General features: G+C 42.9%; 1 protein-coding gene across 1 annotated transcript in view; it reads right to left on the bottom strand.

The window, feature by feature from the left end:
* Positions 1 to 3227: 3227 nt before the first annotated feature.
* Positions 3228 to 14475, bottom strand: part of LOC142400021 (desmoglein-2.1-like) — a 42196-nt gene continuing 30948 nt past the window's right edge. The window contains exons 13-14 of the mRNA XM_075484579.1: positions 7253 to 7576; positions 3228 to 7153 (exon numbers count right to left, since the gene is read on the bottom strand). Of these exons, the coding sequence (XP_075340694.1) occupies positions 5753 to 7153; positions 7253 to 7576 (1725 nt within the window). The 3' untranslated portion in view covers positions 3228 to 5752. The remainder of the gene's footprint in view (positions 7154 to 7252; positions 7577 to 14475) is intronic.

Genomic DNA, 14475 nt, shown 5'->3' on the forward strand with positions numbered 1-14475 from the left:
TTTTGCATGATTGTTATTATATATGGGAAATTTCTGCCTCTTTTCCATATTACTGCATCATCTGCATATAATATTCCTTCACTTCCTTTTCCTTATTTAATAAATATGTCGTTAATCATTAAATTAAATAAAATGGGACTGATAACACTTCCTTGAGGGATTCCACTCTCTACTGTAAATTCTTTAGAGTGTTCTGAGCCCACTCTAACTCTAAAAGTACGTCGTGAAAGAAAGTCCAGTATGAAATTATACATTTTCCCTCTAATCCCCATTCTATCCAATTTAATCAGTAGCCCTTCCCTCCACAAAGTATCATATGCCTTTTCTATATCCAAAAGCACTGCCACCATTATCTCCTTCATCATCAGTGTTTTTCTCCACTTCATTACACAACTTCACCAAAGCATCTGTCGTAGATTTACCCTTTCTGAATCCGCTTTGATAATTTTTAAGAAAACATTTCTTCTCCAAAAAAATAATTTAATCTTGCCACAATTAATTTCTCCATTAATTTTCCTAAATGTGACGTCAATGCTATAGGCCTGTAATTCCCTGGATTGCTTGGATCTTTTCCTGGCTTAGAGAAAGGAAAAATATTTGCCATTTTCCATATCTTTGGTAATTTGCCCTTTTTCCATACATTATTGAATAGCTCTTAAATCTTAACCAATAATCCATCAGGTAGCTTCCTAAACATAGCATAGCATAAATTGTCAGGTCCTGGTGATGAGTATGCAGTAGTATTTAGGGCCATTTTAAGCTCTGACATAGTAAATTCTGCATCAAGTATATTATTTGACTCTTGTTTGGCACTTAAAATATTTCCATTTTCCCTCAAAATGTTCTCTTTCCTCTTTTTGAACCTTTCATCTAGGTGATTTCCTTTATGAATTTCAGCAAACCTTTCACCCAACATATTTGCTTTATCAGCATCTAATATAGCTTTATTTCCTCCATCAATTAACACTGGAATTTGAGCTGGTTTATATTTACCTGTCATTTTCTTCACCATCATCCTGTCCAAAGTCGTTTCTCTTCCAATCGTTGAGCAAAATTGTCTCCAAGCTTCTTTCTTGGTTTCTTTAATTACCTTTCTTGTTATAGCCTTTTTCCTTTGATAATCTACTAGATTATCCATAGTTAAAGTTTTACGCAGTTTCTTAAATGCTTTATTTCTGTCTGTTACCGCATCTGTGCATTTTTCATTCCACCATGGTACTTTTCTTCTCTTATTTTGGCTTTTACTGATTGGTATATTTTGACTTGCTACACTTAAAATCATGATGCTTAAGGATTCATTCATTTTATCTATTGTCTCGTCCTAGTTTGGGCATGAGTCATTTATCTCATCATTGCAACATTCCATATATTTATCCCAGTCAGCTTTCTGAAAGCACCATTTGTGATTTATATAATTTGGTTGTACATATACATTTGTTTCTATCTTGCATAAAATAGGAAAGTGATCACTACCAATACTTGTATTATGGTCCACTTCCCATTCACATCTATTAGCTATCCTATCCACTAAAGTTAAGTCTAAACATGATGTTTCATTTCTATATATATTTATACGTGTGCCAGAACCATTATTTAAACATACCAGCATTCTATCACTGATCATTTCTTCTATAATTACACCGTTTGAGTCGGTATTTTGACTTCCCCATAGCGTATTATGGGCATTAAAATCACTACACCATATTTCCCTATGACCTCTTTTCCTTAAAATATTCTTCATTAGTTCATTTGTCAATACTTTGCATGGGTTATAATAATTGATAATTATCAAGTTACCTTTATCCTCTTTATTAACTATCTCAGTTACAACACATTCATATCCTTCAGATACCTTTATTGGGCTGTATGATATTCCTTCTTTAATAAATGTCAAACATCCCCCTCCTCTGTCAATCTCTCTGTCATATCTTATATTATTATATCCTTTTAAGACAAATTCTAATTGTGGCTTTAACCATGTTTCTGCAAATGATATCTGGCTTAATTGGTAACTCCTTTACATTTCTTTTGAATTCTTGTCCATTTGCAATTAAACTACGTGCATTCCACTGTGGAATAGAAAAAAACATAATCCATTTAACCAATATGAATTCCATCATGGTTAGTATTTAACATTTCATGTACTTTATCAGCTATTGTAATGATTCAGGCACAAGACAAAGGGAGACGCAGACTATAAGACACATGAGGTAATGGAAAACAGGTGGACACAATCAGGAATCAGGGAAGACACTCCAACAGGTGAGACATGAGGAAGGGCAAGTGACCTGAAATAAGAGGAGAGTTACTCTTTAAAGTAAAACAGGAAATGACAAAACATGGAGACAAGACAAAAACCCAACTTGACCTCACCGTGTGACAACTGTAAAGCTGAAACAAACAAAAATACATCCCTGTCAGTAAATACTAGAGATGTAACGATATGAAAATTTCATATCACGGTTATTGTGACCAAAATGATCACGGTTATCATTATTATTACAGTATTTTTGAATGTGTTCAAAATGTTCAAAAGGTACTTTATTATAACTGTATTATAACTCTGATAAGTCAGTTGTGTTACTTCAAAATGAGTAATAAAAGCTGCTTGGAACTGAATAGTTGACTGTTATTACCTGTAGATTTAAAAAATCTTTCATTTGAACTTACATTGGATGCAGACCAAGACTTTCCTTATCTCAATAGGCTCCTGCAAGGTCCTCTGCTGCCACATAAATGAGGTCCTGGGTAGAGTCCACTCCAAGGTCCTTTATCACTTTAATCAATCTTTTTATTCCCTGGCTTTTAACCCAGCATGAGACTCTGTTTCTGTTATTGTTTTATTATTTATTATTGTTTTTACATTGTTCTTTTGTTTTATGCCTTATACTCCGTGCTGTTATTCCTGTACAGCACTTTGTTTCAGCCACGGCTGTGTTAAAGGGCTTTAGAAATAAAGCTGAGTTGAGTTGAGCTGAGGAGTTGACGTCCAACAAGTCTGAAACAACTTGTGCACACAGTGATGTGTAAACAATAATCTGATTGTAAAAAGATCTAGAATATAGCATTTGCTGAAGGGCAATGACATTTTTTAGGTTCGGGATGTTTTCGATGGAGAAAATGGCCTCTCTTTTTGTCCCTGTTAGCTTGGCTCCTGTCATGTTCGTTTGTCTGAGAGAGGAAATACAAACTCTAAGTGTAGTTCAGAATTTATTCAATGGTTCAAGGCTCAAGTTACACAGTGCTGTGGACCTCTCTCTGCCAGGTAGTCTGATCAGGAAAAGGGTACCACTCTTTCACAAAATAAGCTTTATATCGCCATACAAAACATGATGTCAATATTATTGGTCCAAAAGTTGGGGATGAGCCGTGGTTTAGACTTGGCTATCCCTAATTGGTCCTTGGTCTGATCTCAGCCTGGTACTCCATCTCTGCTGCATTCAGATGTCTTCTCCCTGTGTGGGGAAACTCCTCCCTATCTCCCTGTTTCCACTAATGTCCCACCACAGGCTTCACCCCACCTGTTCCGACTCCCCCTGTAGCAGTTTCTCTCAACACTCAACTCAGTCTCTTTCCTGTTTTAACCCTTCACACCGTGGGGTTAATGCTTGTTCCCTTCAAAGAGGAGTGCATCAACTCTGTAGAAGCACAATGCATAAATATGTAGAATAAAAGGTGATATTAAACCCTCAACACTCCCCCATGAAAACTGCTCCCTGCTTTTGGAAACAGAGAGTGCTCTGACCACCACCTGCTGCAGATTAGGCACTAACTATCTATAAGTACTTCCCTCAACCACACTACAAAAAACCTCAATTATTACTTTAATATACTTTTGTCCGCATGCAAGTTCAGATAAATTCCAAGATAGGTTCCACCAATGAGACATAGGCATATTCAGATGATGCATTTTTACATTTCAGTTCAGAGTAAGTAATGAGATTTTGTTAGAATTCAAAAGACATGATTTGAGACATTAAGAAAGGTAATGTGTCTGAATATTTTAAATTCATTGTGGCAAAAAGACCAGGCTGAAAGTTTGAAGTTGGAATGCATTTGTAATAATACAGATGTATTGCTCTGGGTTCATTCACTTTGTTTCACATACACCCTCTGGTAAGGGTCTGCAGAGGTATTCGGCCTGTGGACACCATTGTTGCTTTTAGTTCCTCTGAATATGTCAATCGTAAGATTTTTTTTGGAACTGGAAAATCTGACTCTTGACTCTTTTGTCCCATTCTACAGATATATATTGATGATGATACATCAAAAGAGTATCTTTCACATTATCCCTTTTTTTCGGCTGTGAGCTATTCCAACCTAGAAATCCCACTCTGCCTCTACTTCATCAACTTTTTGACACTTGTCATCCATTTGGGATACCTAGGCGTATACTGCTTCTTTATGCTCTACCTTCTCCACAATATATTGCCATTTGCAATGAGCTGATCCCCTCTAATTTAGCTAATTTAACTTTGTCCTGATGCATCTTCTCTTCTGGGCTCTTTTTCACCTGATCGAGGAAGCTTATATTTAGCTCCAATTCCCTTTTTTCTCCTGGTCAGTAATGTTGTTATCCTGTTAACTATTTGAGAACTTAAGCTCATAGTGTCTTCATCTTTGGTCAGTGGAGATGTTGACACACTTTTTTTCCCCCACTACAACCTGCACTGCCTGTATCTGCGCTGACAGGATCTCAGCCTGCTCTGATCTTTGTTCAGTAATTGCTTATTTATAGCCACGGTTATTGATTGATTGACTGTCCGCCCGCCCGCATAGCTCCTGTCCACTAACTTGTGAAAGTATTCAACCTTTTAAGTTTTTCCTGTTTTGTTGAATTGCAATTTGTAATTTGAATTGAAGTGTTTTGGGATTTTATTTAAATTGATAATCTCACTATTGCAGAGACAAGTTTTGCAACAGTTACAGCTTCTTTGTGCCACCTCGAGACACTGGGATTTTTGCACATTCTCCAAAACAAAAGCTTAGCTTCCTCAAGCTGGATGTGTTCAGGGTTTAGTAGGGGTACTACAATATTTTTGTCATACCACATTTTCTGTATGACAAAGGTCTACAACGCCATTCCAAGACTTTTTCTCTGGAAACTACTCAAGTGCCCTTTACATAGTATGCTATGCTTGGTGTCATTGGCATTTTGAATAGTTATCCTCTGCATTCTCTGCAAAACTGAAACAGATTTTCTTCAAGAATTTGCCACAAAGACAATCTCTAGTCTATGGCTTAAAGTGGTCCTGTGGACAGACACTACATTCTTTGCTGTGAAGTTTGCAGCTTCCTTGGTCTTTTTGTTTCCACTCTGATTAAATCCCTTCTTTTCTGGTCAGTGGCTTTTGGTAGCCTTCCCCCACTTGGCAGGTTTATGGTGGTGCCATAGTCATTCCAGTTAATAATGATCATATTCTAAGGAATATTTTAAGTTTTTGATAATTGGCATAATCCAACTGTAATCTATCTCCATGACATGTTGGGATAGCTCCTTGGTTTTAATCATTCTGCTTGCTTTATTTTATTAACTTGGCTTTGTTACAAAGAAATGTTAATGCTGATTTTAAATGTCGTTGGAGTTGGGTGCTTTTTGGTACTAAATGAGCAAATTTCAGAGGAAAAAAAAATAACAAAAAAATGACCCCATTGATTTTAAATGTCTTAATTTAAGCTCTCAAAAAAGCTAACACAGCACTTTCTGCAATTTCTGTTTTTTTTTTTAACAATCCATTTAGGACAGGCCATCTTAAATAAAGATATTTAAACTTATTGGATTTAACTTATTTATATTTTTTCTCAAAATTTTAATGAGATTGAATTCCTTTTCCAAATTTTTCCTAAATGCTATTATAATACAACTGGCGTCATTTGCTTTCTTAAATGAATTTATTTCTTGGTTATAGTTTATGCTGATCTGATCTATCTCAATTGACCAACTTCCCGCCTGTCTGTGGCCTGGAGTCCCTGCCACCTTATATGCCATCCATATTCTATTCAGGAATTTCAAAATGGTGAAGGACCCTAAACTCATATCCCATATCTCCCCAAAACATATTTGCCCCAAATGTCTTTTCAGTGTAACAATGTCCCTTTTAAAAGCATGATCAAACAGGCTACTGCAGACAGTCACTTGGGCTGCTAAGCCTAACACCCTCTGAGGGGGAGCAACCCTTTTTACCAGGGTAGCATCTCTAGGCAAAATGCCTTGAGATGAACCTGGGTCTAACTCGTCTGCCTCACCTGGACAACTCTTATCCATAAGTAACGTATAATTACCAACAAGATTTGACCCCAATATTTTCCAGCCTTCCACAGGAATGGAGCCCTGAGACAGAGCTGGGGTATCTTGTAGCAACCCAGTGGGTCTGAAAGGACTTGTGGGGCTAGCAGGACTTTTAGAGCCTTGGATAACAAGCCCTGAAACAGAGCTTTGGCTTCCATTGATTAAAAGTCCAGATTGACGCTGAGAACCATTGATTACAAGTCCAGATTGACTCTGAGTACCATTGATTACAAGTCCAGATTGACTCTGAGTACCATTGATTTGAAACAAACCTGGAAAATTCATTCCATGGGACCCATCATCTCGCAGAATCACGTTCTGTGGATTCGGTTTAACTGCATAGTGCATGGGTTGCAGTAAAGGGTTGGCTGAGTAGTAAATGGGCTGCTGTAGTAGCACAACAGTCTGAGTTGGGTAAGGCAGTTTAGCAGAATCCCTAATGTTAGAATGACTGATATTAGTAATCTTTGATTGAGGAACTGTCATGGATGGTGAGGTGGGGCTTACTGTGCTGACAGACGATGTAACGCTGTTAGCAGACGATACAACTTTCTCCGTCTTCATCTCAACATGCTTTGTCTCAACAACATGCTCAAAATTGGGCTTAAAAACAGGTCCAATGATATCAGCTGTGGTTTTGACTGCACCTGTTGCTTTATGTGTCAAGGTGGATTTAGGTGTTGATATAGTAGGGCAACAAATCTCAGCCAGAGTTTTGAACTTTGACTCAAGGTCAGTGAGGAATTCCAGGTCATTGTCAGACTCCAAAAGGCTGCAGCAGCTCACTGAGCCAGCACAGGAGCCCTGGCCCTCAAATTCATATTCCAACAAACTGTCTGTCACTGGTACAGCACAAACAGCTTTCTGTTTGGGACAAAGAAACAGAGAAAATATTAATGAGAATACACTCTCAGCATAGTTGGATATATAAACATGTGGCAGCAATAAACCGCAACATATTACCTGTGAGTAGTAATCACTGAGGAAAGCATCAGGAAGGGCAATGTCCTCATAAAGATCATTTGTGTGATGCAAACTATGAGTTTGCCTGCTAAATGAAAGAATGTCAGTGCCATGGTTATATGATTCTCTTGAAAGCCTGTAGGTGTTGTCAGCCTCCATTAATTTTTGGCTTGTGTCTCGAAACATCTGCACAGATTCATTATACATTGGTGTCTGACAAGTTTCTGTAATAGCTGAGGAAATGCTGTTGAAATTTGGTGCTGGTGCACTCTTAGTGTTTTGCTTTGTCTCCTGCATAATAGGCACACTTAGGAGTGGTATCGCCTAAAGAAAAAAAGAGGAAAAAATTCAGATACATTATTTGACACAATTTTAACTTTCAAGTTATTGCAGATAAGTCATTTGAATATGCAGTTGGATTCCTGGTCCGCAGATCCTTCCTGACTTTGCTGGATATGTATAACTGAGTTTTTTTGCTGGACCCAAATTAAACAGGAAGGCGAAATAATCCGTAAAACATTGAATTTAGCTTTCTCCAGTTTGCATGCAGCAAACAACAGTACAAGCCTCGCATAAAACTAACACCAAGGCTTTGCAGCAGCCATAACACTGAGAACTGCTGTGGAAAGTTCATAACCAAGAACTGCAGTGTTACTATGATGATAAAGTCAACAACTTTATACTGTACATATGGATACCAGAATCCTATGAGCTCCACACCAACAACAGCACCCTGAGAGCCTTCATCCAGGGACTGTGGAAGACAACTCCACAGGGGAGAAGAAGTATTTGACACATCAACATTTTTTCAGTAAAGGTATTTCTAATGGGTCTACTGACCCAATATTTTCACCACATGTCAATATCAAGTCATGTATTCCATTCATACAAAGACATCTAAACATTTGAGTCCATATATTGAGTTATGTGTAATAACGTAAAATGATGCAGGGAAAAAGTATTGAGCACATGAAGATAACAAGGTGCAAAAAGGCATAGAAAGCCAGGAAATTACCTGAAATCTGTCAATATTGAGAGAGAAAACCCGGCCCCCTATCAGTGATAATTTATATCAGCTGGTTTAGTTCTAAGTGATAAAGTTAGAGTGATAAACTGGCCTATAAAGGCTTCTTATTATCCAAGAGCAAGACACTGATCCCGATCACGAGGCCAAGGAAACAATTAATTGGTTTCAAAGAAAGAAAATCAAGTTGCTAGAATGGCCCAGTCAATCACCCGACTTAAATCCAATTGAGAATCTATGGAGAGAACTGAAGACCAGAGTTCATAAAAGAGGGCCCTGGAAAATGCAAGATTTGAAGACAGTTTGTGTGGAAGAAAGGGCCAGAATCACTCCTTAGCAATGCAGGCGACTGGTCTCTCCACACAGGAGGCGTCCAGAAGCTGTAAATACCAATGAAGGCTTTTCTACAAAGTATTAAATAAAGTGTGTTCAGTACTTTTCCCCTGTGTCTAACTTTAATTCATCATTGATAGAAGAGAATAAGAACAATCCCAGGTTTCTCTTCAGCACTGTAGCCAGTCTGACTAAGAGTCCGAGCTCTGCTGAGCCAGGTATTCCTTTAACTCTCAGCAGTGATGATTTCATGAGCTTTTTTATTAATAAAATTGTTTCTATCAGAGAGAAGATTGATGGAGTCCTTCCCACTATTATCAGTGATGTATCATCAAGTACAGCAGCTTTAGAAGTATCTTTAGAACCTGATTTATATTCAGACGGCTTCTGTCCAGTTGATCTCTCTGAACTAACAACAGCAATAGTCTCTTCTAAACCATCAACTTGTGTTTTAGACCCAATCCCAACCAGACTGTTCAAGGAGGTTTTCCCATTAATTGACACTTCCATATTGGATTTGATCAATCTGTCTTTGTTGACAGGATATGTACCTCAGACTTTTAAGGTTGCTGTAATTAAACCTTTACTTAAAAAAACCTACTCTTGATTCAGAAGTGTTGGCTCATTATAGACCTATATCCAATCTCCCTTTTATGTCTAAAGTTCTTGAAAAAATAGTTGCAGCTCAGCTTTGTGATCACTTACACAGAAATAATCTGTTTGAAGAGTTTCAGTCAGGATTCAGAGTGCATCATAGCACAGAAACTGCACTGCTGAAAGTTACCAATGATCTCCTCTTAGCCTCTGATAGCGGACTTGTGTCTGTGCTTGTCCTGTTGGATCTCAGTGCTGCATTTGATACGGTCGATTACAGTATCTTATTACACAGACTTGAACATGTTATTGGGATTAAAGGAACTGCATTAGGCTGGTTTAAGTCATATTTATCTGATAGATTTCAGTTTGTTCTTGTAAATGAAGAATCTTCCTCACACACCAGAGTAAGTCATGGAGTTCCTCAGGGTTCTGTGCTTGGACCGATTCTTTTCACTTTATACATGCTTCCATTAGGTAACATTATTAGACAGCATGGCATAAATTTCCATTGCTATGCTGATGATACTCAGCTGTACTTATCTATAAAACCAGATGAACCCAATAGGTTGGTCAGACTACAAGCATGTCTTAAAGACATAAAGACCTGGATGACTCAGAACTGTCTGCTTCTAAATTCAGACAAAACTGAAGTCGTTATCTTTGGACCTGAGCGCTTCAGGGAGAAATTGTCTAGCTATATAGTTACTCTAGATGGTATTTCCTTGGCTCTAGTTCTACAGTGAGGAACCTTGGAGTTAATTTTGACCAGAACTTATCATTTGACTCGCATATAAAACAGGTTTCTAGGACTGCCTTCTTTCATCTTCGTAATATTGTTAAAATCAGGAACATCTTGTCTCAGAGTGATGCAGAAAAACTGCTCCATGCATTTGTTACTTCAAGATTGGACTACTGTAATTCTTTATTATTGGACTGTCCCACATATTCTCTGAAAAGCCTCCAGCTGATCCAAAATGCTGCAGCCAGAGTTCTGATGAGAACTAACAGCAGAGATCATATTTCTCAAGTTTTGGCTTCTCTTCATTGGCTCCCTGTTAAATTCAGAATAGAATTTAAGATTCTTCTCCTTACATATAAAGCTCTTAATGACCGAGCTCCATCTTATCTTAAAGATCTCATTGTAAGATATTTTCCTAACAGAGCACTTCGTTCCCAAACTGCAGGTTTACTTGAGGTTCCCAGAGTTTCTAAAAGTAGAATGGGAGGCAGAGCCTTCAGTTATCAGGCCCCTCTCTGTGGAACCAGCTGCCAGTTTGGGAGGCAGAGCCTTCAGTTATCAGGCCCCTCTCTGTTGAACCAGCTGCCAGTTTGGGAGGCAGAGCCTTCAGTTATCAGGCCCCTCTCTGTGGAACCAGCTGCCAGTTTGGGAGGCAGAGCCTTCAGTTATCAGGCCACTCTCTGTGGAACCAGCTGCCAGTTTGGGAGGCAGAGCCTTCAGTTATCAGGCCCCTCTCTGTGGAACCAGCTGCCAGTTTGGGAGGCAGAGCCTTCAGTTATCAGGCCCCTCTCTGTTGAACCAGCTGCCAGTTTGGGAGGCAGAGCCTTCAGTTATCAGGCCCCTCTCTGTGGAACCAGCTGCCAGTTTGGGAGGCAGAGCCTTCAGTTATCAGGGCCCTCTCTGTGGAACCAGCTGCCAGTATGGGAGGCAGAGCCTTCAGTTATCAGGCCCCTCTCTTGTGGAACCAGCTGCCAGTTTGGGAGGCAGAGCCTTCGGTTATCAGGCCCCTCTCTGTGGAACCAGCTGCCAGTTTGGGAGGCAGAGCCTTCGGTTATCAGGCCCCTCTCTTGTGGAACCAGCTGCCAGTTTGGGAGGCAGAGCCTTCAGTTATCAGGCCCCTCTCTGTGGAACCAGCTGCCAGTTTGGGAGGCAGAGCCTTCAGTTATCAGGCCCCTCTCTTTTGGAACCTGCTGCCAGTTTGGGAGGCAGAGCCTTCAGTTGTCAGGCCCCTCTCTTTTGGAACCAGCTGCCAGTTTGAGAGAAAGATCCTTCAGTTATCAGGCCCCTCTCTGTGGAACCAGCTGCCAGTTTGGGAGGCAGAGCCTTCAGTTATCAGGCCCCTCTCTGTGGAACCAGCTGCCAGTTTGGGAGGCAGAGCCTTCAGTTATCAGGCCACTCTCTGTGGAACCAGCTGCCAGTTTGGGAGGCAGAGCCTTCAGTTATCAGGCCCCTCTCTGTGGAACCAGCTGCCAGTTTGGGAGGCAGAGCCTTCAGTTTTCAGGCCCCTCTCTGTGGAACCAGCTGCTAGTTTGGGAGGCAGAGCCTTCAGATATCAGGCCCCTCTCTTTTGGAACCTGCTGCCAGTTTGGGAGACAGAGCCTTCAGTTGTCAGGCCCCTCTCTTTTGGAACCAGCTGCCAGTTTGAGAGAAAGATCCTTCAGTTATCAGGCCCCTCTCTGTGGAACCAGCTGCCAGTTTGGGAGGCAGAGCCTTCAGTTATCAGGCCCCTCTCTGTGGAACCAGCTGCCAGTTTGGGAGGGAGAGCCTTCAGTTATCAGGCCACTCTCTGTGGAACCAGCTGCCAGTTTGGGAGGCAGAGCCTTCAGTTATCAGGCCCCTCTCTGTGGAACCAGCTGCCAGTTTGGGAGGCAGAGCCTTCAGTTATCAGGCCCCTCTCTGTTGAACCAGCTGCCAGTTTGGGAGGCAGAGCCTTCAGTTATCAGGCCCCTCTCTGTGGAACCAGCTGCCAGTTTGGGAGGCAGAGCCTTCAGTTATCAGGGCCCTCTCTGTGGAACCAGCTGCCAGTATGGGAGGCAGAGCCTTCAGTTATCAGGCCCCTCTCTTGTGGAACCAGCTGCCAGTTTGGGAGGCAGAGCCTTCGGTTATCAGGCCCCTCTCTGTGGAACCAGCTGCCAGTTTGGGAGGCAGAGCCTTCGGTTATCAGGCCCCTCTCTTGTGGAACCAGCTGCCAGTTTGGGAGGCAGAGCCTTCAGTTATCAGGCCCCTCTCTTTTGGAACCTGCTGCCAGTTTGGGAGGCAGAGCCTTCAGTTGTCAGGCCCCTCTCTTTTGGAACCAGCTGCCAGTTTGAGAGAAAGATCCTTCAGTTATCAGGCCCCTCTCTGTGGAACCAGCTGCCAGTTTGGGAGGCAGAGCCTTCAGTTATCAGGCCCCTCTCTGTGGAACCAGCTGCCAGTTTGGGAGGCAGAGCCTTCAGTTATCAGGCCCCTCTTTTGTGGACCCAGCTGCCAGTTTGGGAGGCAGAGCCTTCAGTTATCAGGCCCCTCTCTTGTGGAATAAGCTGCCAGTTTGGGAGGCAGAGCCTTCAGTTATCAGGCCCCTCTCTGTTGAACCAGCTGCCAGTTTGGGAGGCAGAGCCTTCAGTTGTCAGGCCCCTCTCTTTTGGAACCAGCTGCCAGTTTGAGAGAAAGAGCCTTCAGTTATCAGGCCCCTCTTTTGTGGACCCAGCTGCCAGTTTGGGAGGCAGAGCCTTCAGTTATCAGGCCCCTCTCTTGTGGAACCAGCTGCCAGTTTGGGAGGCAGAGCCTTCAGTTATCAGGCCCCTCTCTGTGGAACCAGCTGCCAGTTTGGGAGGCAGAGCATTCAGTTATCAGGCCCCTCTCTGTGGAACCAGCTGCCAGTTTGGGAGGCAGAGCCTTCAGTTATCAGGCCCCTCTCTGTGGAACCAGTTGCCAGTTTGGGAAGCAGAGCCTTCAGTTATCAGGCCCCTCTCTGTGGAACCAGCTGCCAGTTTGGGAGGCAGAGCCTTCAGTTTTCAGGCCCCTCTCTGTGGAACCAGCTGCTAGTTTGGGAGGCAGAGCCTTCAGATATCAGGCCCCTCTCTTGTGGAACCAGCTGCCAGTATGGGAGGCAGAGCCTTCAGTTATCAGGCCCCTCTCTTGTGGAACCAGCTGCCAGTTTGGGAGGCAGAGCCTTCAGTTATCAGGCCCCTCTCTGTGGAACCAGCTGCCAGTTTGAGAGAAAGATCCTTCAGTTATCAGAACCCTCTCTGTGGAACCAGCTGCCAGTTTGGGAGGCAGAGCCTTCAGTTATCAGGCCCCTCTCTTGTGGAATAAGCTGCCAGTTTGGGAGGCAGAGCCTTCAGTTATCAGGCCCCTCTCTTGTGGAACCAGCTGCCAGTTTGGGAGGCAGAGCCTTCGGTTATCAGGCCCCTCTCTTGTGGAACCAGCTGCCAGTTTGGGAGGCAGAGCCTTCAGTTATCAGGCCCCTCTCTGTGGAACCAGCTGCCAGTTTGGGAGGCAGAGCCTTCAGTTATCAGGCCCCTCTCTGTGGAACCATCTGCCAGTTTGGGAGGCAGAGCCTTCAGTTATCAAGCCCCTCTCTTTTGGAATAAGCTGCCAGTTTGAGAGAAAGATCCTTCAGTTATCAGGTCCCTCTCTGTGGAACCAGCTGCCAGTTTGAGAGAAAGAGCCTTCAGTTATCAGGCCCCTCTTTTGTGGACCCAGCTGCCAGTTTGGGAGGCAGAGCCTTCAGTTATCAGGCCCCTCTCTTGTGGAACCAGCTGCCAGTTTGGGAGGCAGAGCCTTCAGTTATCAGGCCCCTCTCTGTGGAACCAGCTGCCAGTTTGGGAGGCAGAGCATTCAGTTATCAGGCCCCTCTCTGTGGAACCAGCTGCCAGTTTGGGAGGCAGAGCCTTCAGTTATCAGGCCCCTCTCTGTGGAACCAGTTGCCAGTTTGGGAAGCAGAGCCTTCAGTTATCAGGCCCCTCTCTGTGGAACCAGCTGCCAGTTTGGGAGGCAGAGCCTTCAGTTTTCAGGCCCCTCTCTGTGGAACCAGCTGCTAGTTTGGGAGGCAGAGCCTTCAGATATCAGGCCCCTCTCTTGTGGAACCAGCTGCCAGTATGGGAGGCAGAGCCTTCAGTTATCAGGCCCCTCTCTTGTGGAACCAGCTGCCAGTTTGGGAGGCAGAGCCTTCAGTTATCAGGCCCCTCTCTGTGGAACCAGCTGCCAGTTTGAGAGAAAGATCCTTCAGTTATCAGAACCCTCTCTGTGGAACCAGCTGCCAGTTTGGGAGGCAGAGCCTTCAGTTATCAGGCCCCTCTCTTGTGGAATAAGCTGCCAGTTTGGGAGGCAGAGCCTTCAGTTATCAGGCCCCTCTCTTGTGGAACCAGCTGCCAGTTTGGGAGGCAGAGCCTTCGGTTATCAGGCCCCTCTCTTGTGGAACCAGCTGCCAGTTTGGGAGGCAGAGCCTTCAGTTATCAGGCCCCTCTCTGTGGAACCAGCTGCCAGTTTGGGAGGCAGAGCCTTCAGTTATCAGGCCCCTCTCTGTGGAACCATCTGCCAGTTTGGGAG

The sequence above is a fragment of the Odontesthes bonariensis genome, chromosome 15 (assembly GCF_027942865.1).
Source record: "Odontesthes bonariensis isolate fOdoBon6 chromosome 15, fOdoBon6.hap1, whole genome shotgun sequence".
Lineage (NCBI taxonomy): Eukaryota > Metazoa > Chordata > Actinopteri > Atheriniformes > Atherinopsidae > Odontesthes > Odontesthes bonariensis.